The sequence below is a fragment of the Coturnix japonica genome, chromosome 5, assembly GCF_001577835.2.
Source record: "Coturnix japonica isolate 7356 chromosome 5, Coturnix japonica 2.1, whole genome shotgun sequence".
Classification (NCBI taxonomy): domain Eukaryota; kingdom Metazoa; phylum Chordata; class Aves; order Galliformes; family Phasianidae; genus Coturnix; species Coturnix japonica.
Genome location: NC_029520.1, coordinates 16,464,463 through 16,486,637, shown reverse-complemented (window position 1 = coordinate 16,486,637; position 22,175 = coordinate 16,464,463). Strand labels below are relative to the sequence as shown.

The 22,175-nt window shown below is 43.5% G+C and overlaps 1 protein-coding gene across 6 annotated transcripts in view; it reads left to right on the top strand.

Annotated features, from left to right (window-relative positions):
* Positions 1–22,175, top strand: part of OSBPL5 (oxysterol binding protein like 5) — a 150,284-nt gene that overhangs the window by 22,632 nt on the left and 105,477 nt on the right. For 2 of the 6 annotated variants that reach the window (XM_015864184.1, XM_015864183.1), the window contains exon 1: positions 9,870–9,935. The exons of 1 other annotated variant lie outside the window; for it this stretch is intronic. In XM_015864184.1, the coding sequence (XP_015719670.1) occupies positions 9,885–9,935 (51 nt within the window). In that variant the 5' untranslated portion in view covers positions 9,870–9,884. Of the gene's footprint in view, positions 1–7,606; positions 8,065–8,496; positions 8,589–8,927; positions 9,043–9,869; positions 9,936–22,175 lie in introns of those variants that run through there. 3 more of the 6 variants (XM_015864189.2, XM_015864188.2, XM_015864190.2) reach the window with 3 other exon arrangements.

Genomic DNA, 22,175 nt, shown 5'->3' with positions numbered 1-22,175 from the left:
TGCTTGGCACAGCTCTGATGAAAATGGGCTGAGTTTTAGGATTTTAATGTGGCACCATGCCCAGCAAGTTTTATTTGGATTCTACTTTTCTTAGGAAAAAAAAAAAATTAAAAAAAATCCATGTAATCCTTTGGCCAAGGGCTGCTTAAGATACTTTTGCAAGATACTGCAAAGTTAGCTCATGTTTAAAGATAATTATTTATTTCCTCTTGAAATCAGTTAAGGAATTTTTTTTTTAATTTTTTTTTTTTCCCCTTTTTGTTTTTTCTGCTCTCTGTTTTGTACGTGGGCATCTACTGGGAAGTGGGGTAAGAAATAACTGCATGTCACAGGGTCCCAGGATATCTCTTGTTCTGGGTAGCATAAATCATTGATGGTCTTGAGCTGTGGTTTCACTTGGATTTGCGTGACCAACATTACTCCTCTAGTCCTAAGTTGTGCAGTTATTAAAAGAAGTAGTAACACTTTAACACATTTCATTTCTTAGTATATTTATTACAATTTCAAGCTCTTCATAACCACAAATAACACTTGTTCAAATCTATGGTACATTTGTCATGGATTGCTGTTATAGAAAAACATCCAGAGAAGTCAGTCCCACTTTTAATCCCTGTTTCACTATCATGAAATTAAAAGCTTAATTCATCTTCCAAACTGTAGCATAAAACTGCCTTAGTACAGTGGCTGATTGAAGAAAGCAGCTATTGCCCCATTTCTAAGCTTGCTCTCAGTAGATATTCAGGAGGTGTCTGGGAATAGGGTACCCAGGATATAGGTTCTGCTTCCATTGGTGTCCTACAGCTGTTGTCATCCCTGTGACATGAACTAGGAATGAGGACTCTGATCCTTCCCACAAGGTAATCAAGGGAGTGTGTGATAGAAAAACTAAGCAATGTGCTTTCTTGTGCAAAGCTAGGGAACAATTAACAGTCAATGGATAAGGTGACGTTATTCTAAAATCTGCGTATTTAGACGTCAGCAGTATATTTTTCCATCACTATCTCTTCAGTCAGCACCCTGCTCACATCTCACATACATCCCTCTGTTTTTTAGATGGATCAGCAATGTGATTTTAAGGTAAATCTCCTGATCATCTTTATTTACTGCTCTTTGATTCACAGCCTTATCAGCCTCAGAGTACACAAATCTGGATTCCCTGTCAGTGAAACAGTATGGGGAGATGTACTCTAGGAGCATACCTAATTCGCTGTAGCTGCTGATGGATTCTCACTTGATAGTACAAGATCAGAGCTCCTCCAAAGCCAACCCTCTGAAATGCAAATAGTGTGGATATTGCATCCTCAGTACCAACAGCTTAGCCCTGCAGATCTTTTCTTCCTTGCTAATGTACTGGTAGGGTGAGAAAGCCATGCACACAGCAGGCCCGATTTCACTATATGAGTGGAGGAGATGTTATAAATACCAGTGGGACAGCTAAAGTCTTTAGGTCTGAGAACAGCTGGAACACGAATTATTATATTTGTGAAGTGACGGAGTAAATATCTACAGTTCTCTCCAGTGACCTCATACTTCCCAGGCTATTATTCCACAGTTTCAAGACTAAAATAGTAGCTAAATCTAGCCATCCTCTACAAGACTGCCTTTGTGTTTGGACTTCAATAGTACAGACCTGGTCAGTAGCTGTGGGATCAAATCAAGTTCTCAGTGGTATAAAAGAAACAGAAATTTTGTTCTGAAACAAACCTTCACATGTTTCATTCTTGGTCTATAATTCAGAGCGTAGGCTTTGATACAGATCAGTTAAGTGGAAGAAGATCTTTCTTTGAGGCTTTACTCTTCTGCATTTTACTTCTACAATTAATTTATGACAGAAACACTGGACCAGTCTCCCTGTCTACAGCAAAAGAAGGAAAAAATATTGGTAGCCCTCCGTGCAGACAAAGCAATAAGTCAGCTTTCCTTCAACAGCAGCAGAAAATATTGTCATACTCTTTCATTTCCTGATATCCTTTAAGGTTCTGTGGCAAGTTGAGTTGTCCTGTTCATGGAAGGCACAAGCAATAGAAAAGAACTCTTAAAATTAAGTGTAACAGTTAAGAAGACTTTTTGCTTCATCACAGATGTATACAAAAATTGATTTCAGAGATCAGAGCAAGAAAGAGGTGATGAGAGATTCCATGATTTATTAAAGATGAGTTGGCTGTGAGAATGGGTCACGAGTCAGGCAAAATGGAAGGGGTCAAGTATGAGAACAAACACATTCTGTAATGTTTAGAAGCAGCCACAAACTTCAGAAAATGATGCAGTGTTATTGCAATGCTACCCATAGATCAGACTGGTGACTGTCTTTGTGACTTCCAGATCAATAGCATATGGTGGATGTCAGGCATTAGATTCAGTTATCTGCAAATCAAAATGCTCCTCTCTGATGAAGTAATGAATGGAGCAGGATGAAGCTGTGAGTGTCTGCCAAGATCCACATGTATCTATGGAGGGAGTGCTGCTCAGTCAGTAAAAAGCCATAGGGAGGCTGTTACTTGCCTATGTGAAGACCTGTGTGCCTGTATCTTTTATAAAGATATGTGTTTATGTTTTTCCTCCCTGTAATGCTTCCTGTTTGACAACAGCATTCAGTTCAGCCAGGTTAAGCTTGTTAGCATCTGTTCCAAAGTTTATCTGGTGCAGACAGAAAAGCAAATAAAAAAAACCAAAAACTGGAAGTTTTAGAAGTTTGACTTTGGATATTTCCCACGAGCTGCTGCAGAAATCTGTTATCCAGAAACACTTCAGCTATCCATAATGGTGAGGGTATTCCAATAAGATTCAGCCATGCAGAGTCCATCTACATGTATGTTTGTGTGTATGTAGGTATTAACACATATGTGGATATTTTAGCTATATCCTCTAAGGATCTTTGTATCAGCTGGTTTGCTTAGCAATAAGTTTCAATCATTACCAAGAGCAAGAGATACTGGAATGTTTTTGAATAGCAATTTGGTTTCATGTCATATTTATCAAGGGCTTTGAAATCTAGCCCAAATTTCACTGGACAGTTTGTCACATCCTGGATGTCCCAGCTGCTTCCCTGCCTGCTGCAAACTACAGAAGGAACCTTGCTCACCAAATCAGCTCAGCCTGTCAGGCTGCAGTTAGTTACTACCCAGGCCTCCAGAAGCAAATTGATGGTTAGCAAGCTCTCTTTGATTTATTTTTTTCTTACACCAAGGCCATAATGGAGGTATTCAGAATAATTTGTGATCTTTGTCACTTAGTGGAAAACAAAATAAGTTTGTGGTGCTTGATTTGAGCAGATATCATGTGAGCAATAAGAAGTGAAGACCTTAGGTAGTCACAGCTAAACCTCAAGCGGTGTATACCTACCTATCCAGGTACATGAGGTCATACAGAGAACACAAAGCACGTGAGAACATTTGTTATCTTTTATTTTGCTACAGACAGGTCTTCAAAACTGCCTCCAAAGCCTTTACTTCAATCTATCACTGGAAATTGGTTCCTGAAACCCTCTTTCACTGGACCAGCAGAACAGTGAATGGTTTGTGAGCCTTCTGGAATCTTAGCCCATTGGGTGAAATCCCATACCAGATAACCACTTTGCCCAAATTTTCTGACCACAGTGTGTGGGTAAAGAAAGAATGTTAGATTATTTATTTCCTCTGTCTTCTCTAATATTGCTCCAGACAGGATCACAGTGCTCACATGACCAACATCCATAATTCACGTGCAAGGCCATCTAAGCTGAACTCTAGGGACCGTTGAAGGTAGGAAAACAAGGCAGTAGAAAAGGTGGAATATAAAGCAGCTAGATCTTAACAAGATCGTAGAACTGCATTATTCACCCAGCTCAGCAGCAGACTGTCAGGAAGAAGGACAGGAGCAGCTCTACAGCACTGCACAGTGAATATATTAGCCAAAAGAAAAGTTCTCACTGTTGAAACACTCAGGAAAAAATTACCTTTACTGACAGAGAGGAAAAAAACTGCCAAAAACATAATCTCAGCAGGGAACACAGAGTAACAGACAGGAGTTGATAAGTAAACAGACGCACAGCCTGCAGTATCAAAACAAGGTGGCATTCTGTTCCTTTTGATGCTTGCCCACTGCCAGCTGTGAAACCTTCACACTGCTGCTTTTATGCTCTGCAGTGTGACATGGAAGTCTTTGCAAAGCTGATATTCCCTGCACTTGTGATTCATGCAGCCTCCCATGCAGGGCCCCAGCTTTCAGCAGTCATCATTTGCTGACAATTTTCCTCTACCTTTTGCCACAAGAGGACTCCAATCTCCATAAGCTCCCAGGAGCTGTTGATGCTTTTTCTAACTTCCCCAGAGACCCATTCTATTAAACTTGCAATTAGGAACCTGGTTTAGCAGTAGGTCTGTTTTTCAAAATGTAAAATGAGTAAACATGCTTAGTGCATATTTTTGGGCTCTAAACAGATGCAGTGTGTGATCTGCGAATGAGAAACTCCTGCCCTACCCAGCTATGGCATCAAATATTTTTGCTAAGGAACTTTGCACTGGAAAATGCATGTGGGTAAAAGGAGTCATTTTTGTATGTATTAACCATATGCAGCTGTGATGAAATTTATGCCTGAAGATAAAGATTCACTTTTGATTTCTTTTTTTTTGTAGCTCATTTGTTTTAAAGCTTCCTGCTTCTTGTCTATCTATACTTCATGGGCTTAAGGGCAAGTATTTTGTGATGCTAACAGCCATTCATTGATGTCTGATTTATGTGGTTATGGCTGTGGAAATGCTGTACTAATTATAATGATATGAATATGACTAGTCTCTCAATTTCCATTTTAATGGAGGTTAATAAATATATCAGATGGCTCTTATGGTATGTAATAACCTTTCTAATCACAAGCAGGATCTTATAGAACTGCTGAAAATATGTTGTGAGATACAGGAAGGCAGAAAATGTGAGTTTCGTGGACACTGCAAAATGGGTATTTGCATTTCACATTGGTGGGTTCAAATGTCTTTGGGAGGAGCAGCTCAGCAGTTAGCCAGAGGTGAAGGATTTGAAGAAGGGTCATTCACTAGAGTAAATGGCAATCTGCTGGTCTGAGGGCACCAAGCAAGGTCTGTTACTTCAGCACACTTCTTTGTTTCCCTTTACTTTTCCTGCTTTTCTAAACAGCGCTGATGTCACATTCACACATCTCTCAGGATTGTCAGAAAAATACATTTGATGCATGTATGGGAAATTGGTAATCACAGCCTGAACCTCTGATTAATCAGCTGAGGCAAGTGTGGGGTCAGCTGTGGGAGCACAGGTGAGAGTAATTGAGCTGTGCTCCTGGAAGGGGTGGAGCTTGACTCCATCTCCTCTAGACCTCATTTAAGGGCTGACCACCACTATGGCAGCATCTCTTGGAGATTGCTCCCTGCTGGTGGTTGCCTTAGTGTTTCCTAGTGGAGGCATCTATATTGGTGAGTTTTTCCTCATGAATAACCTTTTGAATATCTGTTACCATCTTTGTATTGTTCCACATTACAATGTGATTTTTTTGTGTGCCTCAAATATTAAACTCTCTGGGCTGTGTTACTGGAATGTAAGGACTGGAGGAATACAACTGAATCACTCTGATTTCACTCTCCCAGCAGCACCGCAAGTACAGTGCATTGTGCTTTGCTGGCTTTGTTACCCTTGCTTATGATTGAGTTCACATTACTTTACAAGATCTCTTAGGACAGTTTTATTGCTGTGGTGAAAAACATTAAGTGCTGCAAACACTGGAAAATGTCCTAAGAAATTACTACAGATGCAGACACTCTAAAAGGAGGTTTGCTTTTTGCAAAGGAGAAATGAAGCCCACAGCTGCTCTGTTAGGGTTTTTTTGGGTAGCTCAGGTTTGTCTGCATGAGCGGCACAAGCCTAACAGTTGTAACCAGCACAGATGGAGCAGGTATCTTGCCTAATGAATAGCTGTTACCAGAACAGGCACTAGAGGGCTGTGGAAAATAGCATTTCAATATGGTGGTGCTCGCATGGTTTGTTTTCCACACTTCCCTGTGTGGAGTTTATAAGGGAGAGTATGGGTCCAGGTCTTGTCTTTGGCAGTCAGGCCAAAGGGAAGTGATGGATGAACACTTCTTGTTCAGTGCAGACTCTGAGGCCCCATCTGGTGCAAGGTACAGCAAATCCAATTTCAGGGCTCCCTGGCTCACATCAGAAATGCCACAGCCATGTGATACAAAGCGTCAGTCTGGTGCAAATTTACTCTGGCTCTATTTTATGTGAAAAATATTGACAGTTTCACCAGCGAGTATTTTGCTTTGATTGTTCACGCCATTAACGTCACACGCACTGTCCCAGACCACAGAGGAAAACGTTAAGTATGTCCCTTTTCAGGCTCTCTAGCTGTTTTGACAGGAGCGCTTCTGCATGCTCAGTCTTATCAAATGAGTTCTGCACAGTAATTTGGCAGTGAAATGGTGGAACAATCATGAAGCGATTGACTGAGAAGAAAATCATTTACCAGAAAGCTGTAGCCAAATGCTTCCTCTGGCACAGCTGGACTGTGCCTCATAATGCACTACAGACATACCCTAAAATCTTGGTGAGGATTAACTGAAAATCCTCACCAATGTGAAAGCAGCTGGAATTCTAATAAAGCTCTACACCTTGCAGATCATGGCAGAAATCACTACAGATGTAGGTGAATTTAATAATTACCTGCCTATGCAAGTGATTCTGGGGCTTATTTAATGGGAAGAAAAAGGCTACAGGAGCTCTTGAATAGTAGAGCTTGTGGTAATATTATAAATTTGTAATTCTTTGTGAGACTTAGCTGTGTGCTGCTGTTTTTATTTCATCTACCATAGGAAAAGTGCGCAGGGGTTGGATCCCCATGTGAGGTGTTGGGTGTTTTGCTGTGGGTGGGAATTTGGCCTATTGGGTGAGGGTGCTTGCTATTCCACCAACAGTGTCTGATGTGGGCATGTTTTGCAAGGCACTGGGCTATTCTAAGTTTGCCTAAGCACTGACCACAGCTTTAGCGTGCTTGATCTGTTTATGTCTAGTTTATGATCTGTTTATAGTCTTATCTTGCACTAGATCTTCAAGGGAAGAGTACAAACAGATGCTGCTCCTGTATCGTTATCCATTCCCAGCCAGGTACAGTGTGTGCTGCTCTGCATCCTGATGGGCTCAGTAAATAAGTGCCTTTACTGAGTACCATCAGGTACATCAGCACAAGTGACATGGGATGAACCCCCATGGTCTGGCTGCAGTTGACTGGAGGCTATGGATGCAACTTATGTCATTCAAGCTGAGATTATTGTTTTGGAGGAATTTTGATTTTCTTAAATCTGTGAGTGAGTGGTTAGTCTTTACAGTGGAAGCTGCCTTGCTGCACTGCATGAGGAGCACCGTGGGTCTGGGCCTTGGCTTTGAGGATGTGCGCTAGAGAGAAAAAGGGTCTGGCTTTTCCTGCTCTGGGTGGTGAAGCACTCCAGGCATCTGGTTCAGCACTCCTAGTTTCAGAAGCACAAGCATGAGCTTCATGTCGTGCTTTGCTGTATATGGTGACTCAGGCTTGGGGTTGAAAAGTCAGACACGCATATTGGTCACATTATCACTTCATGTGATTTTGGTTTCAGAAAGCTGGGTGTGTTTAAACTTTGCCACTACCAAGGGTCCAGGCAGATGCTTGGCTTTATCTTCTTCGAGGAGGTGGAGGAGTTGAGTTCTGCTTCAGCTCCTGCCCTGGTCCAACACCAGCCCGTGGGATTTGTGGGGCACAGAAGAGGCAGTCAAACGCGTGGGACCGTGTCACACTGTGATCGAGGTGCTGCGCCGGATCCCCGTCAAGTCCTGCCTCCCTCGGGGGGCTGCGACCAGCGCCGAGAGGGCGGTCATCCTCGCCTGGAGAAGCTCGGGGTTCCGCTTGCCGCGGGTCTGATCGTTTCTTTCTGCATGCACGCGTGAAGCCGGGAGCGCGCCCGCCTCCGTGTCAGGGCTGCACATCACTCCGGCGGCTCGAGTCACGGCGTCGGAGGAGGAGGAGGATGGCTGGATGCTGAGACCAAGTGCTCCTGCACCTGGAGGGCTTCGGCGTGGCCGTTTCTGCAGGTTGGCTTTCCTGTTACCTTATACGCAGGGTCGGCGCACCCCAAGCACGGCTGGCCGCCTTCCCAGGGGTGCGTGTGCCTCCTTGCCGCTCGGGGCTTTTTGTTTCGTTTATTTACTCCGGCTCTCGCTTTGGCTTCAGCCTCTCTCTGCGCTGGGGAGAAGAAAGAACCAGGCTGGGAGGGAAGGAGGCGAGACAGAAGCGCCGACCCCCACTCCGTGCCGATCCCTCCCGCATTTTGCACGCTTCCTTTCATTTTTTTCCTTTTTTTTTTTTTTTTTTTGTTTCCCCTCCCCTTCTATTTTTTCCTCTCTTCCCCCCTTTCTTCCCTCCCTCCCTAGCGTGGTTGGATCAGTCTTTTGGTATTTCCTGCCGCCGCCTCCCCGAGCAGCTGTCCGGCCGCGGCCCGTAGCTCCGTGCGGTTCCGCGGGGCCCACGCTTTGCGGTCCGGCGGCGATGCGGGCGGCGTGGCGGGGCGCGGCGTGCTGAAGGCGGCGCCGTTCGGGGCCCGGCTCGCCCCGGCCAGGTAAGGCGCTCCGGGTTTCCCATCTCTGGCCCATAGAACTCTGCCTCACAGCCTCTGCCCCTAAACAGCCAGTCCCCCCCACCCCAGAAGCCAGCAGCTCCCAGACAACCCCTAAAAAGAACCTTCAACATAGGCAGGCTGCTTATTTTTCAGCAGAACGTGGTACCCCACTGCGTGTATGAGCAAAGTGATTGCAGTTAGAAGCTGAGCTCTGGGGGCTCCCAGAAGGTAATGCCACTTTTGTGCTTTTGTCTGGGCTTTAGAAGCAAAAGCATTTGCTGTTTGTGATCCGTTTAGGATTCGTGAGTGTCCCCCTGCAGCACTCTATCGTGGCAGGGCTGGGTGGAGGTGTGCAGCTGCGTGGTATGGGGTGAGCATTGAAGGTGACATCGCTGGTATGGATGTGGGCACGTCTGGTCAGTGGACCCATCTTTAATGGACTTATTCCAGAGTGGTAAGGAAACAGCTGGGAGACTGTCTCCATTGATATTAATTGCTTATGTGTCAACAAAGCTGGTAATTACCTTTAGGTATGTATGTGTACTGGGGACCATATGTGCTATTGTCTGAAAACCAGGTAGACTGTAGATCAGGGTCTGGGGATGCTTTTGGCTTGAACTAAATGAAATGAGGCAGTATTCCTGGAGAACAAAATATGTAAGCGCCTACTTGGCTGCCTGGTGGATCAGCAACCATATTTTTCAGCTGCCACACAAACCTACAGTGCAGTAGTGAGAAACCATTGTTTGAAATAATGAGGAGGGAAGTTATGCCTTTAAGCTGTGTAGTTACCTCCTTCCTTCTTCTAGCTACAGTAGTATCTTTCTTGTCAAAATATTCCTTCCCTCTCTGCAGGGTCTGTAAAGCAGTGAGCAGCTGCCACACTGTGTATGTCCCCAGCTGCCAACTGTCTTCCCTGGTGACAGGTTACCCCAGTGGAGTGCCGGGTATGGAGTGAGGTGAGCCCTCAGACACAGCAACTTCTCTCTGCACATGGTCAGCTTTGTTGATACAAGGGTGGTGGGTGCCCCTTAGCCAGGTGAGGAGGTGACAGCTGAGCTGGCTCAGGAGGTGGGGTAGCCAGGGGGTGTGGTCAGACACCTGGGCTTACTCTGTGCCACTGCTGATTGAGGCAGGGATGGCAGTTTCTTGATTAAAGGGGGAAAAAAATGCCAGGCCTTAGTCCTGCCTGCAGCCTGTTCTGGTCTGAAGCAGGCAGTGTAAATCTCAGGAATGATTTAATCGTGCTGTTGCAGGGATATAACTGAAAGGAGGATTTACTGCTGTAATCTTTCCATGGGACTTAATTTAATTTCCCTGTGCATTATTGCAACACTGATTCATCAGGTGAGTGGGAGGGAGGCTTGTACAGTACAGGTGGTTCAGTTTCCACTTCTGGGTTAGGTATTTAGCTTGGGTTTAGCTATTTAACCTTAGTGAGGTGCTTTTGTGTCTCCAGTGGGAGAAGGGCTCAGTGTACAGTGCTGCAGCTGGGAGGCTGGGATGCCTGTAGGGAAAGGTTGTTCCTGCAGTCTGTAATGGACAGTGTTTAGAGCATTGTGTGCTACGTTCAGATCACAGCTCAGACTTGACTTGCTCATAATATGTTTGCAGACCAGAGAAATTTCAGTTATGCCAGTCTGAATTGGGCTAGCCGTGCTTCATGTCTAAGGGACCTATTGTCCTCAAGCAGCCACTGAGAGACTGTCAATGTTACTGGTGTGGGAGGTTGCTTAGGACTGGGTCAGGGGCTTAAGAGGCAAAACTCAGGCTGCCGTGAAGCACGTCAGCTGCTCTCAGCCATGGAGAGCAGAGCTCCCTCTGCAGCTGCATGGATTTGTGCTATTTGACTTTGCTGTTTTATTCGGGGGGAAAAGCTGCATTTAGTGTTTCTTCTCCTGGCCTGCCTGCCTTTGGAACGTTAATAGTACAGTACTTTCTCAGTCAGAAATGCTGCTCCTCACGCCTCCATGCTTCAATGGGAGATGCCTCTGGCAGCACACTGTAGGTGTTTATGTGTTTCCGCCATGGTTACTAAGGTAAAGGAAACACAAGCAGTAGCTCAGGGAATGGCCACAGAAAATCTAAATGCCAAATATGTGTGGGTTTCACCAGGAGTGAAAGGGACCTGCTCTGCCAGCCTGTCTCAGCCTGGGGCTGGGCTTGCTATTCCTCACGCAGTCTCCTGACTTGCTGTTGGCATTTGTGCTGTGCTTTGCAGAGCACCGAGCATTCAGGACCAGGCAGACTCGTCCAGATGTTGCTGCATGTGGAGCTCATGGCTCTGCTTATGGAGCAGCGCGATTGGGGTGCGTTTTAATTATACCAGGTTGTGCCTAAATAAGAGGTTCTGACCTCCTCGTTGCTGTGGCTTGTTCTGGCTGTGTGAGGAGGAAGGAGACAACCATCCTGAAAAACAGCCTTTGATAAGCGGCTGCTGAGCCTCTGCAGGCAGCTGGGGAGCAATGTTTGCCCTGCCCAGGTCTTCCCAAAATAAGCTGTTGAGAGCTCGGTCTCAGATCCCAAGTGAATTGGTTCTCCTCAGACCTGGCTACACACTGCCCTCATTTTGCAGCCTTTTGGAAGGCAAGATGCATTGTACCTGCTTGCCTTCTCCAGTGCAGCATTCACTGGTTACTCTTCAGCAATTTTCCTGCCTGTAAAATCTATTACCCATGTGCTTCTGCTGTGATGCTAATTAGATACAGCACATCTTTGTATGCTGTATATTTTAAGCCAGCCTTCAAATAGTAGCAGCTCCGCCATTCCTTGAAGTGCCTCTGCTTATTGCTGCTCACTGGAGGTGGCTGGAGAAAAACGGATTTGTTGATGCTCTCTGCCAAGCACATAGATCACGTGAGCCTGGGACTAGCAAAAAGTTCTTGAAGTAATGCCTTCTTGTCAGGAGTATTATCACTGAGGGACTCTAAAGGTGAGACAACTTAACTAGTTCATTAATTTCCATGAGCACTGTTTCAAAATGTAGGGTTTTTTTTCTTGCTTTAGGCTGTATGTACTGTGTTCAATACAAAAAGACCATAGGGTAAGAGGTGGATATTCTGTAAAATGGGTAGCAGCTGACAGCAGATTGATAAAAGTTACTTAAATGGTTTCTTACTGGAAGGGTTGTTAAGCACTGGAATAGGTTCCTTGGGGAGTGTTTGAGTCACCATCCCTGGATGTGTTTAAAAACCCTTTGGATGTGGTGCTCAGAGACATGATTTTGCAGAGGGTTGTTAGAGTAGCACAGTTAGGCTGTGGTTGGACTTGATGACCTTTAAGGTCCTTTCCAACCTGAGCAATTCCACAATTCTCTTAATCACAAAAGGACAGCAATGGAAAAAGAGGGTTTATTTTCAGGTCAGGATAGTCCACCTACTTGTGCTTGTTTTTTGCAACCTAGAGAAACACCTCAGTCCTATTCTTTGTTCTGTAGTCTTAGCTGGAGTTGTTCTCTTAGAGCAGCAGTTGGAATTGTGCCATTATTTCCTTTATGCTTCTTTTGTACTGAAGGACTTTTACATGCATAAATCAAACCACTGGATTGGAAAGGCTCCTCTCATTGATTATAGGTGTGTTTCTGGGCTTCCTGCCTGATAGTGTGTCACTGATGGTTGTGCTGGCAGTCTTGATACATTTCTGCATGAGCTTTGTTAAGCCCAGGCTGTGTGAATTTGGATGTTTTGGGGAAATTGTTACTATTTTTATGATTACTGTGTCAACATCAAATCTTTTGACTAAAGCCGAGAAACACTCAGGTTCTCAGTAAGGCAGGATGTGAGTAGCCATCCTCATGGAGCAAGTCTGCCTACTGCATCCTGCCTCAGCTGTCAGTATGAAATTGTGCCCCCAGGGAATAATGTAGTGGCAATTCTGTGTGTATTCCCCAAACGTGGTGCTGCTGTGGCAGCGTCCCAGAGGATGCTCTGTCAAAACCAGTCAGCAAAGGCTAGGATAAAAGCAGACCTGACTTCCTAAGACAGGGAAGAGAGGCACTGAGTGATGAAATGTCTCCTTTTGTGGTGTTGAGTGGAAAACTTGAATGTGCAGTTTGCTCTTCTGCATCTCAGCCCAGCGTTTCAAGCACAAAAGCTGGGTCTTGCTAGCTCTTCAATTTTCTCACAGCAAAAACATGAAGCCGTTCTAAAAAGTACTTTCAACTTCCGTGATAATGCAGTTTGTTCTGGACAAGTGCTCGTGTGGTGCTTCTTCTTCCCATCTTCAGTGTGCAGAGACAGTTTGGCTTTTGTTACTTGTGTTGTATGATGTCAGTCAAGAGTGCAAAACCTTCACCAGCACACCACTGTTGGATTGTTTTGTTCAGATTATAATTATGGGGAATTCTTCCCTTGCAGTGAACAATTGCAGCATCCTATTGAGGAGAGGAAGGGAGCTCTGCTATGTAGCATGGTGTGGGTAGCTATTGCTCACTGTGGGTAATCTTGGCAGAAGAAAAAAAAAACCCAACACTTCTGCATGTGTATGTGTTAATTTTCAGCATCAGGAGAGAATCACTTTTATGTAGGTGGTGACTGAGGCTTTCTGACAGTTTATCAAATATCACACTGTTTGCTCAGGGAGTCGCCGCTGGCTCATCTGTAAAATCCCTGGATGTCGGATGTGAAATTGCCACTGGGATTAATGCTGGGCCAGTGGGGTTTATTCTGGTAAGCTCCTGGCATGGCTGCAAATAGATGAGATTTACATTTTATAAAATGAATCTTTCTGCTGCTTCTTGCTGTGCTGCTTTGAATAGTAGCTCACACAATGCTCTGAGCCTGATTGTTGGTGATACAGTGAATATTTTTCTACCCTTACTTTATTGAGGAAAGAAATCTGGATTTACAGATCATTTCATGACCCTTTTTTTTTTTTATTTTCCATATGCAAGTCAAAGGTAGTTCAAGTCTGAGCAATATCAGTCGTTTTTTTTTCCCCATAAAGTAGTAAATCCTCACTTGGATTATGAGGGCATTCTGTGAACACTGAATGCTGCATACTGATGACAGCACTAGTGGACAAGGCAGTAAAGTAAGGTGCCTTCCATGGTACCCCTTCTTATGGTACTCTGTATTATCAGCCTAAAGCAGGGCACTGGTGCGTTTAGCATGACACAAACCATCTTTGTGCTTTTAACTTGGGTTTAAAAACACTGTCTTTTTATGTCTGTTCATTTGATTTGACCTCCTTGTCTTGCTCATTGCACCACCGTGGAAAGAATATATAATTTGGAAAAAAAAAATTAAAAAAAAAAAATATATATATATTGGTTATTTTGGGGTCTTATTTGTTTTTAGCTCAGGGCTGGTGAATGCAAACCAAGGCTCACGTTGCTGATGTGACTGATGATACACACTCAGGTTTTGTTGCTTATAATTACTCTTCTGCTATCACCTGAAATTCTCTCTGGACTGCAGGCTGTGGAAGCATGTTGCAATACCCTCTCTTCATTTGTTCATACACTTGTGTACTGCAGCAGACTCCAGCAGCTCTGCCTGTGGACAGGGCTAGAGTCTGAGTAAACTAAGCCTGGGTTGTAAGGCATCTAACCCCATTTTTCTGAGTTGATGTTCAAGTTCTGGCTTGTAGAACCTCAGCATAGGTGCTGGAAGTTTTCTCTTCCAAGAGGGTGCGGTGTGCTGCAAAGCCAGGAGGATGCCACAGCCATGAGCATATGTGAGAAGTGTGGCAGTGTTTCCTGCCCACAAATGCCCCTGATGTCTTGGCTTGTGTCTGCTTGGATTACAGCTTCCTTGGTGTCAAGGTCTGCATTCTGTAAGTTCATGCAATGTGGCCCTGGCTTTGGCTAGGCTACTCAGTAATATAAATGAGACAAATCTTATTGTGTCAGCAAGATACTGGGTGTTAACTCTGAAGTAGCGAAGAGCAGCTGCAGCAGTGCCACTTTCTTTCTCTTCTCTAAACAGACACATCCTCATGAGGAAATAAAAGGGAGGTATACACCAAGTGAGACACTGAATAACCAGCTGTGACTCAGAAGTCATTTAAACCAAATAGTCCCCATGGTGCTAAAGATTCTTCTCCCAGAAATATCCAGTATGTTGCTCTCAGCTGTAAAGCTGTCATCATCTGACTTTATTGCACTAATATCAACCTTGCTGTGACCAATACCACCTATGGTTAGCAGAAAACTGTTTTAGTGCCTGTTGCTAATTATTGGTAATGCTCTTTTGATTATCAAACAAAGATATGATAAATATACTTCCTACTTAATATTCTATTCCCTGTCTGTTATGCTTGCACCATGTTAAAATTCTAATATAAATTCAAATATTACAATCTAGCATTTATTATTGACAAGAACTCAAACTGGTCATACTGAGATGTGTCTACTTTCTTCAGTATCTTTTGTAGATGTGTTGCGTATTTCCACCCCCACCTGCCTCCTCCTGGCTAATAGTGTAGAAATCAGTTTCTTTAAACAGACTGTGCTTCCAGAAATCTCTGCTTGCAGTTTTCAGTCTTCTGTGATACAGATGTGAAATGCATCTCTGCCATTTGTCCTTACAAGTGAAATAATGTTGACTGTAACAGGATTTCTCTAAACAGGAACCTTTTTGCTTGAATCAGTGTTTGGAATATCCAGTTCTTCAAGCTTTTACCACTTATCATGTGTTTCTTAGGTGACATGCAAATGCACATAGCATTTTACCTCGTGTCCTCCTGGCTTATCTGGTTTCATCTCCAATGCTGCATCTGACATCCTGAACCCCTTGAGGTGAATGTGTGTTTTCAACTTGACTCTATGGCAGCCAATTGCTTTTGTTCTGTGTATGTCTCTCACATGTCAGCAGTACATCTTTAGCCAGAGTTAATTGCGCTGAAAGGACACAAAGGCAATTGTCTGCCTTTGTGTCACTCAGTGAAATGCAAACCCTCACATTAAAAGTAAATTATATATGAAAGAACAGAGAATTGGTGTTCAAGTGTCACAGTACTACCAGGATCACTGTGTTGCCGTTGAGAGTTTACCTTTTTCCCTTGGAGATGTGGAATTTGGACATAGAATTTAAACAAATTTCAGCTTAAAAATCTCACATTTCTGCTCACTGAGTAGATACAAGCCCTCAGTGTTTAATAGCTTTTAACTGACAGTTTTGTAGAGGTAATATAATAGCTCTGGTAAAAAAAGATTTTTTTCTGAATGCGATTTAATTTGCCATAATTACATTAAGTGCTAAATTTAAAGGGACTTCTCTAGTTAAGATAAGGATAACAAGTAGTTGTATGGTATTAGTGAAGCCATGGCAAGGAAAGAGATTTAAGCCAAAATGAAAACCTGCGCCAATGTGGTGCTTAATAACTTAAGTTTTTCCAGCTCAGTGCTGTCTCCCAGGCCTTGCTAGGAGGCCTTGCTGCCATTTGTAGCTCAGGGCTGCAGCAGTTTGTGGGAGGAAGCTACAGGCATTCCCAGTGAAATGGCAATGGGTACAGAGTGAAGAACCAGAGGCAGCTCCACGGTAAGCCTGGAGCTACATGAGCAGGGGCATTACTGCACAGGGTGCTGCTGTTGCAGGAGTCAGTTCCTTGCAGGCTTCCATGCTGCAGAGTGCGGTGTAGTTTACTGCTGTGTTCTGCTTGGTGCTGCTGTTACAAACCCTGCTTCTCTCTGTAGATGAAAGTAATTTATTTGCAAAGTGTCTTCACTGGGTCTAAAGGAGTTGAAGCTGTCAAGAGGAAGCTGCAGTGAGTTCCCTTGCTAATTCACCTCTGCACTGTGGGGTCCTGACCATCACAATGCAGCGTTCCCTCTGCCTGCTCCTGTTGCTGTTCTCCTCGGAGCGCTGCCAGGCTGATCCACAGGGACTTGTCCCATTTGTGTACTTGCCTTCTGGGAGTGCACTCAGGCTATTCTCTTACCTCTCCAAGTCTATCAGGAGTGCACATGATGGTACTTGACATTTCTGCTCTGAGCTGGATGTGAACCAGTTGCTCTCAGGGGGAAGGTGGTGTGGGAATTGCATCCTTGAGCACTCCAATCCCTCATCTAAAAAGCATTAAGCAACATGGGGCTTTTTTGCCTCTTTCAACTGAGGGTCTGCGTCAGCACCACTTGATTCAGAAAGCTGAATCTTTTGAGTACCAGAAGTTCACACCCCATTCCAAATAGCTTAGATTGTGATGTGAGAGCTTTGCATGTTGAGTGTGGCTGCGCCACTACTACTGTGTGCTTCCAGGTGGCTTAGAAGTATTTCTGAGAAATACTCTCATCTCTCTCTTCTCCCAGTGATTTTGTACTTCTGGACACAGGCTGAGACAATAGAAGAAGGACCATTTTTGTGACTGAAGTGTTTGGCTTTGCATTCAGGTTGTTCTTTCTTTTGTCATGGACTCTGTGTAGCTGTGGGGAGATAACTTGCATCCCTGTATCCATGCAATGGGGAAAATGGTGAATGCAAAGTCAGTTTTAGAGTGTTATATATTTCCTGTTCTGCTCACCTGCAAGACTGAAGGCTTGCATATAGTCTGATCTCTTTTTTTTAGGTTTTTCGGCCTTGCCTGCCTATTCTGTTCAGGGCAGAGTATGCTTGTTTACTTTATAGATAAAGCTATTGGGAAATCTATAGCTCTATCTTTTTATTTCCCTACTGCTGCTTTAGTTATTCTCTTTGCTTTCATTTAGTGTAAAGTAAAAATTAAATGGTGAGTTAAATACTGTAGCTCTTAATAATGTTTATAACATGACTGAAACTGTACATACAGATGATGCCTGCAGGAAGTCTGGAATTATACAGTATTTTTAATGGGCAGCCCTACTGTGCTATAAGCAATTGGTTCAGTGAGTCTCTGAGACAAACTACAGATGAGAGATTTCCAATATTGTAAATATACCATTCAGTTAGGAGCATCTGTTTTTTGTGTTTTTGGTGGTTTTTTTTTTAACATATAAAATGATAAAAAATAAAAGTAATATTTTACAGAAGTCAGCCAGGAAATTTTTCTTCATACTGATTTTTGGAAAAGGACCTTGGAATAATTAAGTGGAGAATAAATGTAGTCTTTAGAGGTTATCGGAACATTTACCCAGCAGCACAAGCTGCCCGCTGCAGGCTGCCATGCTGTTTGCTTACAGTGCAGTGAGGTGCAGCACTCGGGAAGCTGGAGAAGGACAACTTGGTGCTTGGAGAGGGCTTCTGCAGTCTGCTTGGATGGTGGCTAAGTGTGTTCACATTGAAAGGATACAGTTTATTTTTTGGACTCTAATTCTTCTTTTCTTCTTACAGAGACAAGATTATCAACTCTATTGATCTCATTTGACATTATCTGCAAGCTACAGTGTTTTAGCCTGGGATTCTTACCTCTAATTTAGTATCTTGCATACCTTAAGCATGCAGTGCATTTTAATTTCTGTTGGCAGTTCTCTCACACTCCTCAGTAAGACATGTGAAGGGTAATTATCTTTATAATAAAAGCTGTGCTTTTTCTCTCAATCCAGCTTGTTTTCTAGCTTCATTTTTCCAGCTTTGACATCTTCTCTCTAAGGAACTGTGGTTTATGATCAGGTGGTGCTTTAAGTGTCTTTGATTAAGTAAGTTGAACATCTTCAATCTCATAGTGCAGCTGATTTAAGACCTAAAGACAGCCTTGTGGGTTTTTGGGGGGGTCTTTTCCAGTTTTTCATGGTGGTGTATTTCAGGCACAGATAGCACATATGTCATCAGTGATCTTGGCAGTTGCCACATACAGAAGTAAAGTTGCTTTCTTGTTGGTACTTGGTTTCTTTTCCCACCCTTGCGTAGGCTTGCAGAAGCTATACAAACCCTGCTCACCTGCAGTACTTCACTCAGTGCTCAGACTCTGTCAGTAATCTGTAAGTCTTTGTAAATTAGAATTGTTTTGGAAAGCAAAGAGTGAACACAGAGGAGGGGGGTGTTGGGTCTGATATGCAGCAACACAAGGTTATCTATCATAGATTGTGCTCCTTGCACTTTAATAATCTGCTGATGTTTTGCCAATAACAAAAAGGTCAGGGGAAAAGTTACTTCCTACAAATCATGGTATTTGATTGTTCTTATTAAAGGGAGCATGCTTCCTTGGAATGCAGTTTCAGCCATCTATGGCTCTGTGAAAGTTGAATTACCTGCTGGTACTAATGCGTGGAAATTAGAGCATCCCAGACGTCCTCTGTATGTTACTGGTATACAGAGCAGTGTGTGGCGAAGATGCTAGTAAGAAATTTCTTGAATACTGAATAAAATAGGAAAAGAAATGATCAGAAATTGGTGCTTGGAAAATGAGATTACACTGATTTAAGACCACTCAGGTTTTCTTTCTTCTCTCTGGTCCACCAGGTATTGCAACTTAATTTTTTGTGATGGTTGTCCATTCTACATGTTAAGTATCTGCTGTGTCAATGACATACAAAGCTGCCTATTTTTTACTTCGCTCCCAGCCTTCCTTATTGATTCTTTTCTTTGAAATGCCTCAGTTTGAAACCACAGAACTGTTTCTTCTTGTAATCCCAAAGGGCCATTCCAAATACAGGCAGAATATCTCTGTTGGAGGCAGAGCTGTGGCTTGAATCCAGCAGCAGAGGGGCAGAGCATGAGCACTGGCAGCCTGGCTGTAGGCACAAGTGCTGGCTGCTATTAGGGCTCATGTGGGTACATGCCAGCTTGAAGAGAGCTCCCAGCTCTGCACTGGGTTAATGCTTGTGTGGGAGGCAGGTGCTTTTGGTGGGCTGCCCAGTGCTGGTGCTGTGAAGTCATGGAATTCTGTTGTTTTATACAAAGATGCAAGGCAGCTGCTATGTTTTTCTTAAAGGAAATGAATAAAAGGATCTTACAGGAGAGTGCTGGCTTGCTTCTCTCATAATGCAGTACTTGCTACTTCTCTCCTTAGATGTCTGCAGAGATGCTTGAAGAAGACTTGCCTAGAAAGCTGAATGGTAACAATCATACAGCTACAACAGACAGAGGAATTGTGTGCTGTAGTTCATACTGCCAAACCACCTCAAAATGAATTTAAATGCAGTTAGTCTTCAAAAAGGGAGGGTAGAATGGACTGTACTGGGGGACTAGGAGGCATAGTCTCTGATAGAAGGCTAAAAAAATTGGCTCTACAATGCCATTTCCTGAAAGTCCAGTGGGCAGAAGCTGTTTAATTTAGCTGCCCAAGAATTTAGTATATTAATTGTTGTTGGACACGAGCCAGATCCACTTGAATTTCATCCAAAAAGTACTATTTTTGCTTCTTGCATGAGTTTAGTGAAAGCATTTTTGGCCAACTCAGTGGATTTTACTTTTTTTACAGAGCAGTGTCAAAGAACATCACAGAATGTCTTAGGTTGGAAGGGACTTGCATTGTAAAAAAGCTGAGATGTGCTGCAGTGAACCACTGGCTGTGCAAGGGTGTGCTGGAATGTGTTTCACACAAAATATTTATTTCCACCCCTAAACTGCTTGTTTGGCTAGCACTGTGTTTAGGCAGGCTGAGAGATCAAGGTGGAAACTGAATGAGACTGTAGGAACGGTCCTAACTTCAGCTCAACAGGAGGATGCTGATGGGGCATGCTGCTCTGAGCCAATCTTGTTGTGCAATGCCTGTGTGCACATGGTGGTGATATCTTCCTTACAAGTCTGGCTGATTGATGACCCACTTCTCCCGAATCACATACTGGTGTTATCTCATCTTGGGAGTTTCTGTGGCTCATCTCCACCCTGGCTTAAAACTGGATTTAATGAGCAGCTTCTGGAAAGTGGGGAGGGAAAAGTACAGCATGGACTGCTGCTGTGTTTTTGTTTGCAGATATTTTAGTTGTCTTCTTGCTATTTTCCCTACATCTTCATAGACTTTGGCTAGACTGTTAACAGCAACAACAAAAATATCAAACTGTGTTTTTCACAAATGTTCTTCAAGAAAGTATCTCCCACTTCTTTTTTGGGAGGAAAAAGTTATGCAAATATCAGAGGCTATCTCAGTGGTCACAGGAAAGAAAAATGGGGTCACAGAAAAGGATAGGAGTGTAACACAGCACTTGAAATACTTCTGTTTCCATTCAGGTATTTTTAGCTAATGGTCTTTTTGTTTGTTTGAGGTGATGTGTTGCTGTGCCAAAGCTAGAAACTACCATGGTAGATGTTTGTCCCAGGGCAAAACACATCAACTGATGTTGATGTATTCAGGAGCTGCTGGTCAAGGTGATACCGACAAGATGTAAAGAAGGCTTCAGAAACTTTCATTATTACTAATGATAAAATTCAAGATAAAATCTTCAGCCAGAGTTGAACCAAGGTTTCAGCCTTGCAACATTCTGGAGCCTTTGCTTGTTTTCTGAAGTTGTCATTCTGCTGTTCCTGACCTCCCTTTTCAGGTAGACCTGTTACCTCCCTTACTTTGATAAAGGCCTTCCCAGGAGAAATGGTCTAAATACTTTCAAAGATAATGATTAAATGTTTCCAGTTTTGTTTTTTTTTAGTTGAAAATGGTTCTTTCTCATTCTATGTATCAGTCAAAATCTCACTGAAATCCTGAGACAAAAATACTCAGATGGGAACAGGAATTATCAAATCGGGAATATCTGTGCAACTGTGATTTTTTTTGGCTTTGGTGTTGCTCCATGTGGGTCTGATGCCTTCAGTCCCAGCCCTAGCATCTCCTCAGCAAATGAAGGCTGTGCCTTGGGAGATGCTGGTCTATGGCACCTGGAGTTGCAACCTAGCCCTGGCTTGCAGCAGTTCTCAGCAGGCTGGCTAGCAATTCAGTGGTCTGAATTGGGATTTGTAAAAGAAAAACTTTCTTTACAGGAGAATCTTGCTCATTTTGGCTGTTTCTGAAGTTGCTTGAGGAACCACACTGCTTTGTTTCTGGTAGTTTTCCGTTTGAGATCTCAGAGAACATGTAAGGAGTTGGTGGCGATGCTGCAAGCACACCTGAAAGTATATCCTTATGGTAAAAATAACTTGCATGTTTTCCCTCATGTCTTTTTAATTATTTGCTTTACTAAATGTATCTCTGCTGGAACATGGATTGGAGATGGAGCAGCTCTTTATCAGGAATTTCTAAGCTTTCTACTGTACAAGAAAACAGCTGCCCTATAAGCATAAAATGCTGGAAAATGTGTGTGGAACTGGGGCAGAGAATCTCTCCCTGTCTCCCTCAGGGCATGAGGAGTTCCAGCACTTTGCACTGTCATCTGCATGCTTTGGGGTAGTGAAACATCTGCTCAGGCTTGCACACAGTGAGGCAGTGTTGTTGTTTTTTTCCATATCTCTACTTTCTCTGGCAGACCCTGCCTTGAAAATTACTGGAGGTGGCTCATGGTGGCTGTAAGTTGCACCATGTAGGGCAATGTGGATCTTGCAGCCAGCCATGCATGCATGGAAATGCAGAGCTAATGATAATTGGGGTCTGGAGTGGCTCCTGCATCCTAAGGAGCCCTAAGAAAGTGGAAATTGAATGGTTTTCTTTTAATGTTCTTCTTTACATGGGGAGCAAATCTAGGTATGTGTTCAGCACCATGCCTTCTCAAGGCAAGGAAAGCAGGGAGCAGTAGCACAACGTTATTGAGAAAAGAAATAGCACTGGGCACAAAAACAACCCCTACCTTTCAAAATAAATGAACAC